General features: G+C 37.3%; 1 protein-coding gene and 1 non-coding gene across 2 annotated transcripts; one reads left to right on the forward strand and one right to left on the reverse strand.

Annotated features, from left to right (window-relative positions):
• Positions 1 to 1,407: 1,407 nt before the first annotated feature.
• On the reverse strand, positions 1,408 to 16,298 carry LOC117375201 (polycomb protein suz12-B-like). Its single transcript, XM_033971469.2, has 16 exons — positions 15,697 to 16,298; positions 13,752 to 13,798; positions 13,611 to 13,675; positions 12,467 to 12,535; positions 12,314 to 12,363; positions 11,789 to 11,874; positions 11,189 to 11,426; positions 9,802 to 9,904; positions 9,537 to 9,642; positions 8,172 to 8,385; positions 7,757 to 7,845; positions 7,487 to 7,630; positions 6,669 to 6,826; positions 5,660 to 5,858; positions 4,554 to 4,633; positions 1,408 to 4,434 (listed from the first exon to the last, which is right to left on the reverse strand). The coding sequence occupies exons 1-16, from the start codon at positions 15,842 to 15,844 to the stop codon at positions 4,083 to 4,085; spliced, it is 2,148 nt and encodes a 715-aa protein (XP_033827360.1). The 5' UTR covers positions 15,845 to 16,298; the 3' UTR covers positions 1,408 to 4,082.
• Positions 16,299 to 20,761: 4,463 nt separating this feature from the next.
• On the forward strand, positions 20,762 to 20,833 carry trnat-cgu (transfer RNA threonine (anticodon CGU)). Its single transcript has one exon. It is a non-coding gene; the product is annotated as a tRNA-Thr (tRNA).
• Positions 20,834 to 21,751: the final 918 nt, after the last annotated feature.

The following is a 21,751-nucleotide window of genomic DNA, read 5'->3' on the forward strand; positions in this document are numbered from 1 at the left end:
CTGGCCACCGCCTGGCAGGTTTCTTTCTGCTCCGTTCAACAAGTGGTGGTTGAAAATGGATTCCTTTGAGAAGGTTGACCTGAACGGGTTTGAGGAGTTGATGGAGACTTTTGTAGGAACTCTCTCAGACTTCAAGTCGCAAAAACGGCGCAGAACGGAAAAAGTCAATCCAAAACCGAACAGGAAGCTGAAAAGTAAGAAAGCTAAATTAGATGTCGTGGAAAATGAGGCTGTATTGCTGGATGAGGCTGCTGTGACAAACAGCGACGAGCTACAGAATAGAGCTGTGAGTAGACAACCTGAGCAGGACCAGCAAAATGTATCGCAACTAGACCTTCAAAACCCACAGGACCAGCAAAATGTGCCACAACTAGACCTTCAAAACCCACAGGACCAGCAAAATGTGCCACAACTAGACCTTCAAAACCCACAGGACCAGCAAAATGTGCCACAACTAGACCTTCAAAACCCACAGGACCAGCAAAATTTACATCTATTGGACCCTGAAAACCCACAGGACCAGCCAAATGTATCGGTACTGGATCTTGTGTTTAAGGAAATTGAAGAATTTCTGCTGTCTTTGAATCAGAACCAGGAAAATGAGCAATATTCAACCCCACTGGTCTCTCCGTATCAAGAAAATCCACAAAATCAACAAGGCCTGCAGCCACTGAGCCGTCATAAACAGCCAAACCAACAAAATCCACTGCCACTGGTCCCTCCGCAAGCTCCTGAGTCAAACGTGAACCAGCTTCAACCACCACTTGCTTCAACACAACCCCCGTCCATTCCGATCGTCTACTGCAACCAACAAGTCATGTCTTATTCAATGGGTGTAGATGCAAGTCCACAACGTCCACAGCCATTGGTCTATCAGAATCCGGCGCAGAGTCAAGCCAACATAATGAGAAATCATCCAACATCGTGGCGGTGTCCTCTTCACCAGCATCATGTGCCACAGCAGCCTTATCCAGGAAACTTCCCTTATCCCGTGCTCATCCCAGAGTCCCGCATCCGACAGATTGGGATTTTCAATGGACAAGTGATGTACCAGATCCTGCCGTTAGGAACACAATAAGACAGAAGACGACGTGTTTTTCCTCACACTGGAAAATTCTTCAGAAGGAAGACATAAAACCACTCTCTTACAAAAAAAAAAAAAAAAAAAAGAAATAAAATGCTTAACTTTACACTTTATCTTGCCTATTTTTTTTCTGAAACTAAATATAATCATGTTATATAGAAATTAGTTGTCTAACGTGCCATATGGACTGTAAACTTCAGGTTTGTGAGTCAATACAGTAACCACAGTAACTCATATAATAAATTTAGCAAAGCTTTAACAAAACCTACTCTATCCTGTTAACATACAAATACATCTATCTATAAATTTAAAGCAACAATTTACAAGTAGTTTTTAGACTTTAATGGCTGACTGTTTACATTTAAACATGTCACATTTTTGTATTTTTTACAGCAATAATTACCAAAAATATCCAGCATCGAGAGAAAATGTTGCTGCCTGAAAAAAAAACAAAAAAAACCCAATTGTGCTTAAAGGTCCTATATTACACAAAATGGACTCTTGAGAGCTTTAAGCAAAGTTAAATTGGTGTTACCTTGTCAAAAACATACATGGATTTTTTTGTTTCACTGATACATATCTGCTCCCTTCAGACAGATATAAGGCAGTGTCCACCTGTAATCTGACCAGAAGTGAAGAAGCAGCTTGGATGAGCAGCCAAATGTCTTCATTCCTACAACGTCTTGTCCAGTTTAGATTTTGCTTCATTCACACATTTAAGTGAACCTGTATTGTTGGTCTGTCTACATCTCCAAAGCTCAAAATACTCCATCTTGCAATGTCACGAAGCAATAGGTTTCAAGTTAACAGCTGCCTTTTACATTTAGTTGAGTAGAGATTGGAAATTCCAGGGCTGAAATTAACCAAATGATTGTAGTGAAGGTGTATGGAGTTTGAAAACACAGTGAAGCATTTCCTGTATTACCACATGACATCACAAGGTGGAACAGAGTGTTTTCTGTTTGAGAGAAGAACACAGCCTAAATATAATACATGTAGGGTTTGTGAGTTAAACATGTGTGAATGAAACAAAATACAACTCCAGGTATGTTTGTGATGAGGAAACATAACAGAGATCAGAAAATAGCGTAATATGGACCCTTTAGACCTTCAGCTTCAGTTAAAACCAAAACGATGTATTTAATATTTGCAAAACTAAAATTTCAAAACGTTGTACTGAATTTCACAAAGTGGTATGAATCAAAATATAACAAATTGGTGCAACAGAGTTCTACAAAGTTTCAAGTTGACAGTTCCACCTCTTGAAACTGGAAAATTGGAGGTATGGATTGAAATTAATAGCAAAAAAAAAACTTGATTTGATGGGAGATGGGTGTCACCATTATAAATAAGTAGAAATTTGGAAGTTGGTTGAAAAAAAACAACTTTGGTTTCTAGATCTATGCGCAACAATGAATGAAAAAATCTAGTCCTTTATATTTACAGTTCTTGGTCAAGACGTGGAGCGAATCTTAAATGGATCCGAGTGGCACGATTATGATCATTTACATCATTTATAAGGTTACATCGATACTACAACTAGTATCGTCTAAACTGAGCAGGTATCGATACTAAAAAAAAGTCCCATTCACAGGATAGAAATGAACCTTTCCTGAATAGCTTTAGAAAGATCTTGAGCTGTATCAGAACAAGTATAAGACACATAGACTAGTATACGCCCATGGACCACTATGGAACCTACTGGACACTGAGGGATTACACAGATATAAGGCCACATGGGAATATAAAAGAAAGTACTAAGATTTGTTCAAAATAACATTCTATTGTCTAAAGAAAGAGTTTTTGATTATCATTATGGTATCAGAATCGGTATCGAGTATCAAGGCTATTCCTCAGTATCAAATTTTTAGTATCGTATTAACACTACCTAACTTTTCTCTTGAGTACACTTTGATTTCCCCCATAGCAAGGATTTGTTTAGACAGATTTCAGCTCGTACTTCCTCCTTTCGCTGTTTGAAAATCTGACAACTTTCGACTTGTTTTTGAGTAGTAGAAAACCAAGATGTGTTGACTTTCTTCAGTGTATAAGTTGATTTAGCAGTGATTGCAACCTTCTAGGGCTGTTATAATAATAATAATAGTATTGCCTTATACTTGTAATGCCTCTCAAAGTGCTCCACTATAATAACTATGCATTCACTCCACATTCAGTGATTGTAAGCTAATATTTGCAGACACAGTTGAGGCAGAGTAACAGAAGAGAGGCTGCCAATCTGCGCCATCGGACCCTTTGACCAGCACCAACACTCGCACAAAACTTTCATACTAAGCAAGTTGGGAGAAATGTCTTGACAAAGGACGCAACAACAGAACTTGGTCCGAGCAATAATCGATCCTCTGACCTTTGTGATTGAGGGACCACTGCTCTAAACACTGAGCCACCGTCATCCCGCAGTCGTTTAGTCATTTAGTCTTTTAGTTCGGTTATTTAGATCATAAGAATCCAAATAACCACCAACAGCAGAAAGTTTATTGAGTGAACGAGTTAGCTGCAGTTTTAGTATTGTTTGGCTTTTATATTCAAGATTAAACTCATGATTGACAAGTTTAATTTGTTTTTATATAAATATGTTGTGTCCTGGTACTTTTTTTCTGCACGAATAGTTCTTTTTGCATGAACTCCCCCTGCAGGCGTAGTCTTGAGAGTGCAGTTTGGGTCAGATACACAGACATACAGAATAGTTTAGAGAGCTTCTGTCACACCTCCTTTTTAGTCAACAAATTGATTAATAGGCCAAGTGTTTAGTCAACCTCAGCCCTACGACCTTCTCTAGATCTTAGTCACCTAGAGGATCTTACTCACATTTTAAGATGACCATACTAAAAGGACCAAACATATTTTTTCACAATTAAACAAAACGTTATAACCGTGCCACTCTTTTCCATGTAATTCCACTCGTTTTAAGGCAGAGCATTTAACATTCAAATATTCAAGTTTTACAAGTTACAGTTCAAGTTTTTTTTCCTCTATATCTTCATCTCTCGTCTTCCGCCTCGGCTCCGTTCATCGCATCCGAGCAGTTTTTGAATTCATCCGACTCATTATCCGGTTGTGATTCGGCGGCAGTCTCCCAGTCCTCTTCCTCCTCCTCCTCCTCTTCCTCCTCTGTGTTGTTACTCCGATCCAGTTTAGGTTTTTGCAGTTTCTGAATGTCCCGGAGTTTGGACATGGCGATGTCGATTGTTGCCGTGGTGATGAGGTTGAAGTCGTGCATGCTGACCAGGTGAAGGAGGAAGTTTCGGCACAAATCGTTCTGGACGATGTACGACCCGTGGAGATCGGCGAACAGAAGGCACGCTGTGTTCATCTGGTTGTCTGCGATAAACCTGGAATCAACATAAGCGGTAAGAGTATTATTATTACTGTTGTAGTTTATTAACCAAAAAGCTGTGAAAGGTTTGGTAGATAACAAATTCCTAATGTTATAATTCTTGTGTTCACTGACCCGTGTTTCATAACGTGGAGGTTCCAGAGCTTCATGATCTCTTTCTCTCCTTCATTGACGTCCGTGAAGTCTTCAATTTGCTGCAAAACAAAATCTTGTTGGTTTATGCATAAGAACCAGATTATCAGTTAGGATATTAGTATTCAATGTTCAAATACTAGTCCAGACCGCCTCAAGAAAAAAAAAAACATAGCTCCTCAAAAGTTGCCAACCTCATTATGTGAATAACTTTGGAGTCAAGATCACAATAGAGATACAAAAAGATAGAAAACTGTCAAATGGGCAACAAAATAACTGTGTCCACATTAGGGATGTTATATTAGTGATCTCTGATATCTGATCGGTCCCAAATTGAGAATTTAGATGGAATTTGCCACAGGTATTTTTTAAGCACTGGCCCGGTTTGTGTGAAAATATTACTGTAAATCCCAGAAAATGCATTTTGTTATTAGTTTCACAACATGGATAAGTTATAGTGAAGTTTTCAAATTCATGTAACTTAAATAAATTTGGTCTGTACTGTAGATTTCAAAAGCTGAATATCAGTATCAGCAAATATTGATTATTAGCCACAACAGCAATACAAACACCAGATCTCTATCAGTGCAAAAAAAACAAAAAACATAGTGGACAATCCCTATTCCACATAGTCCCGAGTGATGGAGGTGGCCACATATTGTGAGCCAGTCTGTGTCTCTCAAATACTCTTTTCTACGCCTAAACCATGAATCAGGTTTCAACCACAGCCTGTATAAACAAGTGGAGTGCAACGCTGTCAGTCAAACCTGTTGCTCAAGCTTACGGGAGCAACATCGGGAAAGGACGACGCCTGAGTTATCTGTTATTAATGTTCATATCTTGATTTATGGACACAATAGCGAAATAAAAATACTAAGACCAAAATGACGAGACTGACAGCAGCAGTTATAGAGAGAGACTTTTTCAAGATAAAGTGAATTGGAGCCAGAGTCAATGGAGCCAGAAGTGCGCCCATGCTCGCTTCCACTTTTGAACGCAGTGGCTGACAGGTTAGCTATGTCCATTCATATACACAGTCTATGGTTTCAGCTTGAACAGGATTAAAACGGGCCTAAACATTGCTGTACCTTAATGGTCTTCTCCTTGAGCCAGTCAGGGTCTCTCTCGTCCTCACTGTCCCGGTCCATTTCCTGAGCTCGGAGCGGCATACAGCAGTCACTGTGGAAGTACAGCCTGTTGTGTCCGCTGATGTAGGTCCTGGTCTGGTCTCGCTCTCCGTCCTCAGACTCCAGGAACTCGGAAAGACTCGGCTTTAACCGTCGAGGCCTGGAACACAGTTAAACTCGTGAGGTCAAAACTAAATGTAGGCCTTATGTAGAAAGGCCTGTCCCCGTAAAATTAAACTGACTAAAAATGAGCACGATGAATGATAATATTGAAACTAACTTATGCCTTTGACACATAAACCTAAACCTAAAGGAGGGATCAGCTGGCAAACTTTTACTATATCAACTTATCTTTCAGTATGTGATATGAGGAACAATAATTTTTTGGGGTCAATATTTATCATGGGTACTTATTGGGTGTTAGTGGAAAATGTTGGCTATTTTTCTGTACTACTATGAGATTTGAGCTGTAGACAGTTGAGTTATGAACTTCTAGGACTCATTATAGATACAAAGTAATTACATAAGTGTTGCATTCGCCCATTTATTTCTTAAAATTCATATTTTTTTAACAACACTGTACATGTAGAATACTTTTATGGGGATACCGGTAATTCTGCTTATGGTTTGGTTTCAATACAGTATTATCTTTTCTATATTTACTTCAGAAACATATCGCTCTTCAAAATGTGTTATTGTGACAGGCCTAGTTAGTCATAGTATCTATTATTTTCAAATGGGCGTGATTGACAGGTGGATTAGCCAATCAGGGACACACATGGTCCGTCCATGTTGGAGAAAATTAAGTGAAAAAATATCACAGGAGATTAGTGCAGATTTCTGCAGAATCAATGAGTGAAGCCAGGATTTGACAGGCAACTGAAGACCACCAAAAGGACAGAACTCTAAGAATCACCCCTGCCTAAAATTCTACAATAAAACTGTATTGTGCTAAGCAGGGTATTCAGACCTGCAGACGAGAAAGTGAGTGACCGCGGTGCGTTTGACCGGCCCGTTCCTGCTGAAGGCAAACCCGGGCTGGCTGTGCATGTCCTGAGGGTTTCCAGCGTAAGAGCCGTCGTAACAGTCGTTTATGGAGACCTCGATCCGAGCGCCTTTAGGGTGAGGCTGAGGAGAGACAGGAACAGTGAAGAACAGGGCTCAAGAAATCACTGCTTCACAATTTAACAGTGATATTTTTATTCAGTTGGTAGCTTTCAATAGTTTTGTATGTTAAACATTAAAAGAGACATTTTTTTAATACATGTATAAGTAGTAATAGAAGCAAGTAGTAGAATAAGGTTAATTTGTCTTCAGTATTTGACCCACGCTTCAGTGTTGTCTGGAACAGTTGTGCAGAAGTAGCTTACAAAGTGTGGAGTGAACGAAAAAAAAAATTACAGTGCAGTCCACGCATGTCCAACCTATGGCGAGGGGATTAAATGTGGCCCTCAGATAAATTTTTCTTGACCCTAAGGCTTCCTGGTGAATTGGCCATAATTACCCTTAGCAGCACTCTCTATTGCAAGCTTTTTAAATCTACTTTTGAGACCCTCCTGAAGCACTTTGAGGCTTTACTCATTTATAAAGTGTAACACATTTGCACTTTATTTTATACTGGTATATTATTATTAGAAGGCCTCACCACATAGATGAAGATTAGGCATAGTAGAAGTAGTAGTAGTGATAGCAGTAACACCAGTAGTAGTAGTATAGTAGTTGAATATGAAGCATAGTAGTGGTAGTAGTTATAGTTGTAGTATTAGTAGTAGTAGTATAATCCCTCACCACATAGTTGAAGATGAAACGTGAGTGCGACAGTTTGAGGTGTTTGAGGAGGCTGTAGAGTTTCCTACAGTTGATGGTGCACCAGGGGCAGTGCAGGTCGTCTCTGGCCTCGGTCTGCTGACGGGTGTTGTGGTTGTACTGGAACTGAACACAGACAAAACATTTATATCAACAATGTGTTTTTGGACAAGAATCATAGTTGGATTTGTGTTTCCAATAACATTCTGGCTTTCCATGTACCCCTCTTCCTCCCTCCCAAGTTCCTCTTACCTGGTAGAAGATGCGGAGTTTCTGTCGTGGTTCAGACAAGACGGGCTCTTTTTTCATTTGTACATCCATGTTTACAGACTCTTTAACAGCTGAAAACAAGAAAAGGTAATACATACATTTAATAATTTACATACTTGAAATGTTTCAGAAATGATTGAAAGACACAAAGGTCAATAATGAGTTTGCAAACTTGGTTAGTTGCGATTTGTCCAAAAATATATGTCTGTACTCTGTTTAGTTATAGTCCTGGTTGGAGCCCTGTCTAGTTCTGAACTAGACTTGGTTTGGTCTTGGATTAGATCCAAGTATAGTCCTAATTTTGATGTGTGTGGAAGTATGACGTATTATTTTCTAATTACAAAAGTAGATACTAACTGATGAACCTTTTATTGTAAAACCACCACATGATTTTTACCTTGTGTAGGTGATGCTATCGTCCTTGTTTCCTGGTTGACGTCAGAGTTAACTTCCTGGTTGACTTCCTGGTTAACTTCCTGGTTGGTGTCGGTGTTCCGGGTGGACAGAGGTTTTGTGGTGGGGGCGGAGGGGGTCTCTGAACTGTCACTGGTCCAGCGGAGAGTGAACTGAAGAGTGGGACCTTGGGAGAAGTTTTCAAATGGAGGCAATCGCTGTAAAGGAAAACATCAGGAATAGGTTAGGTTAGGTGAGTCCAATCCTTGAAATAAGACCAATAATTCAAACATTTCAAGTATTTGGCTTCATAGTGCCAGCTTTAACAGGTGTTTCAAAAGTAAAAATAGGTCTAAACTTTAAATGATCAATTTGTAAAAAATTGCATACATCAAGAACTCATCAGGGCTGTATTCACTTTTGCACACACGTATCAAAATTGGGATAAACTCGGACTATACCCGGAAGTAAACCTGGACTAAACCAAAAAGTGTGAATGCAGCCTAAATCTGCAGTAGTTCAATTGGTAGACTCTACTCCACTTATCCCCGAGGATGGTGAAAGAATTGTTTGTTTGAATGTCTGCACTCTATGGACCCTCTTTATTTGAGGGAGTTACAGCAGCCCTATACTCCAGAGCCCCTAGGTCAGCTGACCAGCTCCTGCTGGTTGTGTAACATTTTCAGAAAATTAATTGGTCAAACATTAAACCTGGTCTAAACCAAATCTACGACTGCGTTCACACTGGGTTGCTCTGGATTAGAGCCCATTTTAGTCCTTTAGTACTGCTCTAGTTGTGGTTTATTCCAGGTTTAGTAGCTAAAGGAGGACTAGAATACTTCAGCCTATAATACTTAAAACATATCTATGGTCAATTAAGAGAGCATATCAGATTTTCAATTTCTCTACATACACTACCAGTCAAAAGTTTGGACACACCTCTCATTTAATGTTTTTTTAAATATATTTTTGCTACTTTCTACATTTTAGATGCATACAATCACTTGGATGATTTCAGCCCTGGAATTGCCAATCTCTATTAAATGAAAGGTAAAAGGTCACTGTTAACTTGAAAGCTACCACAACATGACATCACAAGGTGGAACAGAGCATTTGGAGCTTTAGAGTAATAGGCAAACCAATAATAAGGGGTTACTCAAACATATGTGAATGAAACAAAACACAAATCAAGGTTACAATATTCTAACATGGCTTAAAGCTTTGCATAATAACTAAATATTTTTCATCAAAGCAAGGGGTGTATACTTTAATAATCTGAATATAGATTTTTTAAAATATAAGTTAAGAGTAATTTAATGTTTTTTCTACATAATGATACATAATGGAATTATAAATTCCCAATACGCACTCTTCCATCCACCGTGGTCTCCCATGTTGCCCTCTTTTTGCCAATGGGACTGTCCTCCACCTCCTGCAGAGACACCTCATACTCTCCATCCAGAAGCTGCAGCCTCCTTAAAGAAAAATATTACATTTATAAAATTAAACCAAGATAATCACTTCTATTTGAATATATGCTCTTGTAAATGTTGTTTATGTTTTGGATGGTGGTGATGACCAAAACTACTGTGCATAATTAACATTTTGAACTGAAATTAGAGTCTTAGTTTTACCTGTTTTTATCAAAAACCGTCATCTGTGCCACGAAAGTCGTCTCTGTCTCATCTTTGAGAGAAGAGCTCCTCCGCTTCCTGTTCAGCGTTTCCTCTGAGAAATCTGAAACACACACAACTTTACTACTACTATGTTATTTTCCCTGCTTGTACAGCCTGAATACTGTCCAATATTGTTTGTGATATCGTAGGAATAGTATACAATGATTATTTATTTAACCACAGATTTAAAAATTCTAAGATTTTATTTAAAAGGTGCGCTATGTAACTTGTTTCCACCAGCTCATTTCCAAGAGAATTTATTGCTTTGGTTGAAATGCTCGAAATGTTCCACAGTATGGCTTTAACTTCTCCAGTGACAAGCAAGTGATGCTACCATACCAGTCCAAGTTACAGGTCCAGTCTGCTGAGAGATGAACCCACTGACACTAAGAAAGCATATTTTTCATTTGTCATTTTTTTTTGTAATAAGTTGACCTATAATTGACAAAAAATAAATAAATACGGAAGTTTAAAAAGTCCCTGGAATTGCCCATCTCTGCTGAACTAAAAGGAAAAAGTCGCTAAGAAAATTACTATTTCGTGACATTACAAGGTTGAACAGAGCATTTTGAGCTTTGGAGATATAGTCTAATAATAAAGGGTTACTTAAACGTGTGAATGAAACAAAAAACAACACCAGGTTTTTTTTTTTTGAGGAGGCAACAACAATCTAACTTGGCTAAACACTCACAAGAATTAATTTTGCATAACATAAGACCTTTAATACCCTACTGTGCAGCCTTGCAGGCAAATGATATAATGTGCGCAGTAGGCCTGTCACGACAACACATTTTAAAGTGTGAAATATTGCTCAAGTAAAAATAGACAATAAACGATAACACTGAAACTAATGTAGGCATCTGGCACAATAACCCTAAAGTGGCTCCCCCCCCCCCCCCCAAAAAAAAAAAAACTATTCTAAATGTACAATATTGCTAAAATTACCTGCAATAAATAAATATCAGACACTTTAGTAATGAGTTTACAGTCATAGAAGTTATTAATTCAACTTCTACAGCTTATTGCATTACCATAAAATAACAAAAGGAAAGCAAGGAAAAGATGCATAAAATAAATACTGACCCTCAAAAATTGTTATCTATCCATCATGTATTAAACCATAAATCATTGGTCTCAGCTGCTCAGAGTGGTGTGAAAGATCTGATCAGAGTAGTATATTAAAACAATAACTTAAGTGTGTTCTATGTAATTTAATCCATGTTTATAATGAGAGAGGACATATGACACATTACAGCAATTGCACTTCACTCCAATGAATGTTCTATTAAAATGCCAGATAATAGCATTAGTAACACCAACATAACTCTCTCCATTGTGTGCTGACCTCTGCTGTGGAGGGCGTCCCCGTTGGTCAGGCTGTGGTTCTGGGCCGGTCTGAATCCAGGGCAGCAGACTCTGAAGAGCAGGGAGTAGGACTTGACTGTGTGCTGGTTTGTGGGTTCAAACTCTGAGCTGGGGACCATAAGAGAGGCTCCGGTCTGACGGCTCTGCACCCCACAGTCTGGATTCAGGGGGACAGACTTTTTACCTGCTGGGAAGTGCTTTACTGGACAACTCACATCCTGAAAGTAGACATAAGAAGATAAGATAAGATAAGATAAGAAGATGGTAAAGATTAGTCCTGGGTTTGTATTCAAAGTGAATCCTCTGCTCCATCTAACCCTCTCTGCATCCTCTGCTCAATCTGACCCTCCATCTCTCTCTCACAAATCAACCAACATCATGTCTTGTTTCACTACATCCAAAAATCGCTTTGGTTTTTTTTTTCAGCCCTCCTGATTCCTGGCAATTCCAAACTTAATATCTAAGTTCTAACTTTATATTCACTCTCCTTCCTCTGCAAGTCCAAATACACCATCTTCTGTCACCAATCCTTCCTTACAAAGTTTGTAAAATTCACAAATAATTAGTTTTGAAGTATTACCTTTCTCTTTTTGTGGCAGACTTTAACGAGAAGCACCTCCAAAGATACAGTGTTCTGTTCGTTCTCACTGTCCTGACACGATCGTCCTGCAAAAGCAAATCAACAAAAATGTTTTCATGCCACCCAATTCTCTCCTCTGATGTACTAAAAGCGCAAGTACAACAAACAGTACTTTTTGCTTCTTGTATTATCATCAAGAAACCAAGATTATTGCTTAAAAGATAAAATAGATCAATCAACAATTTAAGCACATTGAGCAGTACAATACAATAATAAACAAACGTTTCAGTGCAGCTCAACAGGTCGGGTCATCAGATCCAGTGTCAGAGACAATACATACCCATATTGAGGTGTATTAAATGAGGTAAAAAAAAAAATAGAACAAGTCTCATTAATATATCTTATCAATTGCCTTTGTATTTTTTTTATGTAAAGAAACTTTATGGACACCCTGTATATCCAGTTGTTTTATTTATTTGATATTTTACCCTTCAGTTCATACAAATACCGTGGTATAGTCTATACCTGTTTTATGGAAAAATCCAGTGAAGGTGAGCTGCAGGTTGGAGTTTAGACTGTGGGCAAAAAGAAAATATTAAAGACAATTATCATTTACAAAAGAGTGGGTCTAGTTTAGTTTACTGCAGAGTCTAAATTTGAATAAACAATAAGCTCTACCTCAGAGTCTCCTGTTCTCCTCGAGTCTTCTCCACTTTGTACAAAAAATCGTTCACCTTCCAGTTTTTCCTGAGACAATAGATACAATGCCATTTTTGTACTAGAAACATCTACTGGACAAATACAAACACATTTGCACTTTTTAATTTAAAGTGACAGTATGCAACTTTGTAGAGATGGAAAGTAAACTGCATAACTCAGAAAAGTCTCCATGGAGATAGACGAGTTTTATGATATACTGTGGAAGATAACAGCCAAAGGAACAACATTTCCATGGAAACAAGCAGGAGGAGGCTCTCCTCCAGGCCAAATTCAGTCTGCCATTTTCTTCATGTTTAAATTCAGAAAAGTCTCCCACAAAAGTCTACATCTCAAGAAGCACGTGCTCTGTAGCCTGAGTCATTATGCAAAACAGTTCAACTGAAATCTCAAGTCACTTAGTCACAAACTAACAGTACTCTGAGACACTATTTATACAACTATTACAACTGCTATTTGCTACAGTAATGTAATGTACAGTAATAGTAATGACAGTGATAGGAGTGTGAAGGGTAAAGCAGTGAATGACCAGAGTAATCATTTTACTTTAGGTTGTACGTGTGTACAACTGTTTCAAGTGCATTGTTCAGGTGGTTGAATGTTATATTAAATGCCTCTCAGATTTTTGTGTAATAGTGTATGTATGCATGTATATACATTCTGAATAAATATTTCAATTAGTTTCAAGTAGCTCCAACTACTAGTATTACTCATAGTACTACAACTACTACAACTCCTATCAAAAAAATAAATGCTAGCATGGTTACTACTGTTAATACAACCGTCACAACTATACTACTTGTAGTAAATGGTACTAAAGGCAATATTATAACTACTATTCTCACTACTACTACTGCTACTACTACCACCATCACCACCCCCCAATACCTCTACAGCACTGCAATTGAAACTGATTAGCATACAACTAACAATTAACATACATGACCATTCACACACAGAGTGGCTCCCTCTTTTCGGCATTACTCGAAAAACTAAATCACAACTCTGCCCACGCAATGCAGTCTACTACTACTACTATTACCGCTGCAGCTAGAAGACTTGTTTCACATGTTCAGAGTTACTAAAAGTGAATCTTGAATTGTACCTTTTGGTGTTGTTTCTCGAGTTTCTGTGGGACATGTACGTTAACGTGCGGTGCAAGAAAATGGGCTGTAAAGAAAGATAAAGGATATATTTGAGCCTGGGCACAGTACAGTCTAAAATAAAATAAAAAGGAAATACTCACAGCGATCAAGTTCCTGGTACGAAGGAATCTGTAGATCTGGGTTGGCTCTAGAAGAAGATAGATAATGTGGGATCATTTAGATTGATAACTGAAAATCAAACAATGCGTTGTTTTTTTTTCCATGACCGATGACAAAAGCAAAGGAATCTGCTGATAATTTTTTGCCGATATGTGGGGCCGATTTTCATAGCTTTTCCCCAATTATGTCATTTTTGTATTTACTAAAACTCATCCACAATCATATTTTACTACAAAATTAATAACTTAACTGAGAACTGTGTACTCCAATTTTGTACAGTACCCTCTTCGTAGTAAAATGTTCAATTAAAGCTCTAGGCGTATTCTTTAGACAGCTGGCTGGTCTAAATGTATTACCAGCCTCTGTTGGAGATTTTAGGCCGACAGCCGATGTACAAAAAAGTCTGTATTCAAAACCCAAATAACTACCATTACTTCAAATGACTGACTTTCCATTGTTCAATCACTCTACAGTCATGAAGCAAGTTCCTAGTTTGTGAACTGTGTTCACAGACTATGGCAATAAAAGTCTTCTGATGACACAGCTGCCTTAGGGCACAATGGCAGAAATGTGGCCGCCAATGTATATCCAATTTACTAATCAAACGGAGACTCTTGGATTACTTACTTTCAATGGTGTATACTCATTGATCGTAATCTGTTTATTTGACTTAACTTAAAAACCAACCAATCATCAAATCAATCACCAAAAATGAGTAATCTTTAGTTTACGCAACTAGAACTACAGGATATGCAAGTCTCAAACTTTTCAGACAAAGTACCACCAAAGAAAAGATATGGCCACCAGATCTTAGTTAAGTCTATAAAAGGATTATTCCAGGTCTAATCTAGGCCTAAACCAGGTCTAAAAGTGGACTGCATTATTTCTATTGTAGTTTCAAGCAAGAAATTTTTTTCCAGAGAACAAAAAAGTGCATAAAATGAACTCTAAATTAGGTAAACCCACAAACTAAAGAGCTGCCCAAGGACCACCTGAAGGAGCTTGCGTATGGTAAACACTGTGCAAGAGATATAAACAAAGCTAAAACATAATCTTTCAACTGACAACTAAATGTACTGCCCTCCCTATAATCTTATTCAAACCCTGTGGTCAACTTGTTCAATTTTGTGCACACTGTCAAAACCACATTTTGGAAAATTATGTTAAATCTTGTTCCTGCTCTGTGGGAGTTTACAGCCTGTTACAGAATTAGTAATCATCATTTGTTAGATGTTTTTTTTTCATCTTTGAATGAAGTGACTGTGGGGAAAGTTGACACAAGACACACTGAAGAATGACAAGAATTCACTGTGAGCCGGAACAAGTCAGCAGAAACAAGCCTACAGCTACAAAACAAAAAAAACTACAGCTAAAATAATGCATAAAGTTAACATGACAATACAATAATACATGAAGTCATATGTAATAACGCACATAATACTTTTGAGCTTTTCTTTGATTGAACAAGGATCACATTTTGAACTAAGCTAGGCCACTTTTAGATTTTGCAAAGTTGCTTATAGCTTCAATAACAGTAATAATATATTTATATATATATTAAAAAACAGTAAAAAATATAATTTGCAGTAATGTTTTAATGCTTCTGTCATTTGAATACTTAGTTACTTCAAATGGAAATGATTTGAGCATTTGACATAGATTTTTATTAGTATCTATTAAATAAACAGTCTAATGGGCTAGCTGTCTGTAATTATAAACAATTATAATACACCTGTCTTTAATTTATAACACGTTGCAACATATCTCCACACAAAGGTACTGGATGTTTTACAGTACACATGTGTCCACTACATGCTCACTTTACAAGTTTGCGTTCTATATATTTGAGTATAAGTATATTTATAGCTAAAATGGATAATTCTCTGAACTGCTCGGTGCCGAGTGAATGTGAAAAGAGGGTCTCACTCTCGAAGGCCTGCAGGAACAGCTCGTGGTCCGCTTGAATCTGCTGCACGCTCGGCTTCTTGTTGGTGGAGGACGGCGGGTACAAACCATTCGTTTTTCCTCCTGAACCGTAGCCCATCGTGGAGCCAGAGTGTCTGTGTGGCGCCATTAAACGTTGATCCTAATAAATTAATTCTAAATATTAAAAAGAAAAAAACACCACGAAACAAAAACTCGGCTTCCTTTGTCAAAACAAAAGAGCAACGCTTCCACAATCCCGTCCGCTCATGAGAAATGTCCTCATTGTACAAAAAGTGCTTAACTTGTAACTGTTTGGAGTTTAGCGTTGATCCAAATGCTTATAGGCTGAATCTAAATCCTCTGAATGGACGCACAACACGGGCAGCAGCGGGAGAGAGTGTTTGAAATGCGGGAAATTGAAACCATCCTCCGGCGAACCATCCTCCGGCTTGCTAACACACATGCTAACTTCCTTAGCACGCCGCTAGCTTAGCCACCGCTCTTTGCTAACCGGCGACCCATATCCAGCTATCCGGTTCTTTAATTATCAAATAAACCTGTACATTCACAGCAACAATAAGTATAATATATATCGATAAATGTCCTCGAATGCTGTTAAAGTGAACAGATAACTAAAATATGTGTTTTAGTTATAAACCGCCTGTTAGCACATTGTATTTTGTAATGCTACATAAACACAGCAGCGTATCCGGTTTAGGGCTTTTATTTAAAACGTTTTTTTTAAAAAAAACACTGTGAAAGCTAACTTTGCATGCTCATAAAAGATAAAACACTGTATTTTTTTAGTTATTAGCTGAAATTCAATTATACCTTGTGAAACAATCACAGATGCGATGAAATAATCAATATAAAAACAGCATGCTTTTATTTTAAAAGGGTTTTATCCACTGTTATCGCTTTGATTTCGGTATCTCTGACGTGATTGGCTGAAAGTTTGTGATTTCTGTTGAAAGATCCCGCCTTCGTCCTCTACAGCCAATCACAGCGCTTTTTTCCTAACTCTTCTTTTTCTCTATGAAATAACGTTGAAAGACATAATATATCCATAGTAAGTTGTTTATTATGTTCTGATTCTGAAGGTTTTCAGTTTTTAAGGTCTGTGTTTTGAAGTTGAAGTTTCTTATTGTGATAAACGATGATATTTAAGGCCATTCCTCTGATATTTTAAATGGAGGCAAAGTGGTGGAAGAAGTAGTCAGTTTTGACACTTAAAGTACAAAAACCAGAGCAAAAAATAAATTAATTAATTAAAAAATAAAATAAAAAACTAGTACAGTAAAAAATAAAAGTAGTTCACACAGATTTTGAAATCTAATAAAGCTTCAAATGTGGTGATTTTGATAAAGATTTGTGCTGAATTTTGTTGATGAGAAACAATTTAATTAATAGTTTGTTTGTTTTTTCTACCTGCTTTTATTTGTATATTTTAGTTTGATCAAACTATGAACTCAAATTCATGCTCTCAAATTCAGTGAAGTAAAAGTAAAAAGTATTCACAACATTTACTTAAGTACAGATCCACTACTGAATTCCAGTAAGCTTTTTTCCAAGTGAATGTACACGTTCAAAGCTGCAATAAATACATAAAATAATACATAGAACTACAAAGTACAATGTGCAAAACCATAATGAGTCATAGATATATCAAATTATTCCACCCTGTACAGCTCAAACATTAACCTATTACTACTATCCCAAGAGAAAAAGGATGCAGCTCCATAAAGTATTGATTACCTCTGTCATATTGAACACAAACTCAAAAGAAAATATTGTGACAAGCAAAATAACTGACACAGTGAAGAGATAATAATTTTATCTACACAAAAACACTACGGTGCATTGGGTTAAAATCATGGTTTATTCATCAAATGGTTTCCCTTGTGATAAAAGGCTTAATTTGAAACAGATGGTAGTGCACACATGGCATTAAAAACACCAAACAGCATCAGTACCTTTATTATCAAATAAACTGAGACATATGAATTTCACAGAGCAGCTCTATATGCAATGACAAAACGCAACATTAAATGATAATTTAAATTCATTAAGTTCAGACAAAACCTATACATTAAGTCAACAATTTTCATAGTAATCAGCAGTGAAATTTATCCAGTGGAGTGAAACAGGGCAGATAAGGTTTTCATTGGGAGAAGAAACTATAAAACAAAGTGTAGGATTCATTCTCATCAGTTCTCACATGTTTTGTGCTGGCAATTAATAATTTTCATTGGCTTTCATTATATTACACGATGTTTAGAAGATTAATCATTTGGGCTCTCAACTTTTTTATTAAACAGTTAATATAAAACCAGATTGATTATTTTGATTATTTTGTACCATGTCCATTCAATATTTTTATTTTAGGTATATTTCAAAGGTTTGCAAATCAACATGGATTTATTTATTTTACATTTGACCAGGATAGTCCCATTGAGATTTTAAGGGGAGTCCTAGCTCTTAAGGAAAGTCTATGGAGGTCAACAGTCCCGCTCACTTTGAAGTCTGCTCTGGTTCTGGAAGTAAATTTCCCATTCATTGTCCCATAGACTTTTCGAAATACTAAAATATTAAGAGTTTAATGACTAACCAGCTATGTGGTAACAACATCCATAATGCAGTTGTTTTAGCTCCAAAAAGCACATTTAAAATGCAACATTCTGCAAAATGCAGAACTGAAATTGCAGTCACTGATTACCACAGAGCTGATTAGCTGTGAGCAAGTTTTCAAGTTTTTAATTTATATATATATTTTTTGGAAAAGTCTATGGGAAAAAATGAATGGGAAATTTACTTCTGGAAACAGGAGGTAGGCAGTCACTATTGAGAAACCAGAGCGCCTACAGGAAACCTACGCAGACACGGAGAGAACATGCAAACTTCAGAAAGGCCCCCACACTGCCCCCAGACTCGAATCCAGAACCTTCCAGCTGTGAGGGAAGAGTGCATACTGCTCCCCAACATCAACATCCAAACTGGCATTTCTTCACGCTTAGTGACAGTCAATGTGCAAAGTTATCTTCATGACTTTACATGATGAGCAGAAACAGGAAAGAGTTCATCTTATTGTGGATTAGGATTGAACTGCACGGTGGCCAAGAGGTTAGACAAATACACAACAACTTCTAGCTTCGTAAAAAAAAATTGTTGGATGTATTTCCCCATCATCACTCCCATTTTATGGTCTAAAAAAGCGAAACATATGGGAGATGTCTCTGCCTTAGTGTTTTCTCAGTAGAATATATGTCATCATAATGATAAGGCCAGCGGAGAGACCAGCAATCACAAACTGGTGAATGGACAGTACATTTTCAAGTGTGTGAATGCGCTCCTCCATGGCGCTCGTGTGGAAGTAGTCGTAGACCCCAGCCCCAATGCTCCACAAGGCCCACACCGCATCCACCACAATATGCATGATGGAGGGAGAGGAAAGGTCACAAACTGGAGGAGAAGATGGAAAGATTATTGGCATTTACACTGAATCATGAGTGGGAAAAAACTGTAATATCTATATAAATACAATAACTGCATAGTAATTAATATCCCATACTAGTAGGATATTATTATACATAAAACTACAAAACTTACACATGCTACTGAAATGTCTGTGTTTGCTGCATTCGTTTAGCAGCTCATTTGTACTCTGTGGTGTAAAAGTCTCACTGGACAAAGTCTCACTATGAGCAATGTTCTGTTCATATCTCATACTTTATGAGGGTACTACTTTTTTTATGATTTAAGATAAAATGTAAGTTTACTTTATTTTATTGGGTCTTTAGTTGATATAAGACTTATTGTACTTATTTTCTTACGTTACTAATATTTAAATGTATTTTCTAACTATATTCTTCTGCTGGTTGGCTCTTATTAAAATAATTTCTCCTTGGGGATGAATAAAAGTAATTCTGATCTTGTGTTTTGTTTTTGTGTGTCTTTGCAAAATGAAGACATATTCCCCAAACTGTTCATTCATATTGGGTAGGAAGATAAGGAAAAAGTTGGTCAATATTACTTATCATGTATTTTGGATATTCTTAACAGATGCATGAAACTATGCAGTGGCCTTTAAAAAATGTAGAGCCAATGTTGCCACTTGCAGAATACAAAACAGGCGTGTCACCGGATTTTTTTCTTTCTGACATATTTAGTAGCTTAGGATAAAAATAAAGAAGTAACACATGGTAACTCACCAAACAGGTTACTCACGTACAGTCGAGGGCACATAAAGTATTTGGCTAAAATGTACAGTGTGTACTAACAAACTTTATAGCAACAGTGATTTCCATCAATTCTGATTCATAGTTAAACCAAACCAATATCTAAAGAACACGTTTAAACACAACTAACACAAACAAATACATTATTATAAACAAACATAGGTCAAATGAAAAAGATATTCAAATATAGACTGTACACAGTGATTACCAAATTTGGTCTCACTGAGGCTAGCACTTTTACCATCGGCCAATTAATTTAGCTATCTGGTGTTGATTTGTGTCTGTAATGGTTACTTACAACATTAGATTAGGTAATTCTCGTGCCCGAAGTGGCAAAATTATCTTGATAATCGCTGATAGTGAAATATAGGGCTTATCATGTTGTCATTCGAGTACCTACACCCTGACCCAGAGCAGCTGTTCTGAGCATTTCCGCTGTTCGGCTACTACTTCCGGGTGTCGGCGAAAGCGTGGGAACCGCGCTGTAAAAATCATAAACGATCATACAGTCTATGTAAACGATCTAACAAAAGTAAGTCTTTTTCTGATTAGACTGTAGAAGTAGACCATTCTGTTATGTATTTGTATGAACAATAGCAAGGTCTGTGGTTACATGGACACAGGGACAGCTAAAGAGACGCTTTTTGGAGTGTTGCTTTCTCAGAACAGCAAAATTATAAAAACATACCTTTATTCTTTGTAATATGCATAATTAAAGATTGATATGTCCATTTAACTTTATGTAAATGGACGATAGACATCTTCTACGAATATTTTAGTGACAAGATACCGTGTTTTTAATTTTTTACAGTGTCCCACACGCAATACCAGGCGCGGTGGCCAAGTGGTAAGGCGTCGGTCTCGTAAACCGAAGATCGCGGGTTCGAACCCCGTCCGTGCCTACGGCGTATAATGGGACTGATAATTTTTTACATTCTAAACTTTAAATAAATCCAACTACAATAAGGTATTTGTCCTAAAAGTTACAGACTTAAATGCTATTGAAATAGAGAAGACATGTAATAGTGTTGTCACAAAAGATTCAAAAGCAATATCAATTTTGATACAACAAAAAAGCTAATTGTTTAGACAGTAGAACGAATTGGTTTCATTGCAACAATCTAGAATATCCATAGTTTAAGCCGAACCTGGAGACAGGTCAGAACTCTGTGGTGGAATTTGCTGTTTAACTGTCAGACTGCTGATTTGTTGAAATGGTTTATGTTTACTACACTGCCTGGCCAAAAAAAAGTCGCCACCTGGATTTAACTAAGCAAATAGGTACAAGCCTCCTCCAGATGGTCAGATCTAGGTTAAGCAACAGTCTGTGCTCAAAGAATGAGGTCAGCTGATTATTACCTGAATATACTGAATGACCTGGTGATTCCATCAATGAATTTTTTCTTCCCTGATGGCACGGGTATATTCTAAGATGACAATGCCAGACCTTCAGACTCTACCATCATCAATGCAAGATCTTGGTGAAAAATGTATACAACACTGGATGGAAATAAATCTTGTGACATTGCACAAACGAAATCGAAACAATGCCACAGCGAATGTGTGCCATAATCAAACCTAAAGGCGCTACAACGAAATATTAGAGTGTGTGACCTTTTTTTTGGGTGGCAACTTTCTTTTTGGTCAGGCAGTGGATCTCTGTAATTACTGGACCTATCCACATGAAACAAAAACTGGCAAAAAGTTCAATGTCTTGTTAGTGAGCATAAATAAACGAAAGTGAAATATTTTTTTCATAATATCCTTAGAAAGTGGTGCTATCATTCAACTCCAAACAGTCATTTAAAAGGACCTTTTTT

This window comes from Periophthalmus magnuspinnatus, chromosome 8 (genome assembly GCF_009829125.3).
Source record: "Periophthalmus magnuspinnatus isolate fPerMag1 chromosome 8, fPerMag1.2.pri, whole genome shotgun sequence".
Classification (NCBI taxonomy): Eukaryota; Metazoa; Chordata; class Actinopteri; order Gobiiformes; family Gobiidae; genus Periophthalmus; species Periophthalmus magnuspinnatus.

What these genes read in the sequence shown, in the direction of transcription:
- LOC117375201 (XM_033971469.2), bottom strand. Translation starts at nt 15,844, where the DNA reads ATGGCGCCACACAGACACTCTGGCTCCACGATGGGCTACGGTTCAGGA. An exon ending in GTACCAGGAACTTGATCGCT is followed by an intron (nt 13,676 to 13,751) that starts GTGAGTATTTCC and finishes CTTTCTTTACAG; the next exon opens with CCCATTTTCTTGCACCGCAC. An exon ending in TCGAGAAACAACACCAAAAG is followed by an intron (nt 12,536 to 13,610) that starts GTACAATTCAAG and finishes CTATTGTCTCAG; the next exon opens with GAAAAACTGGAAGGTGAACG.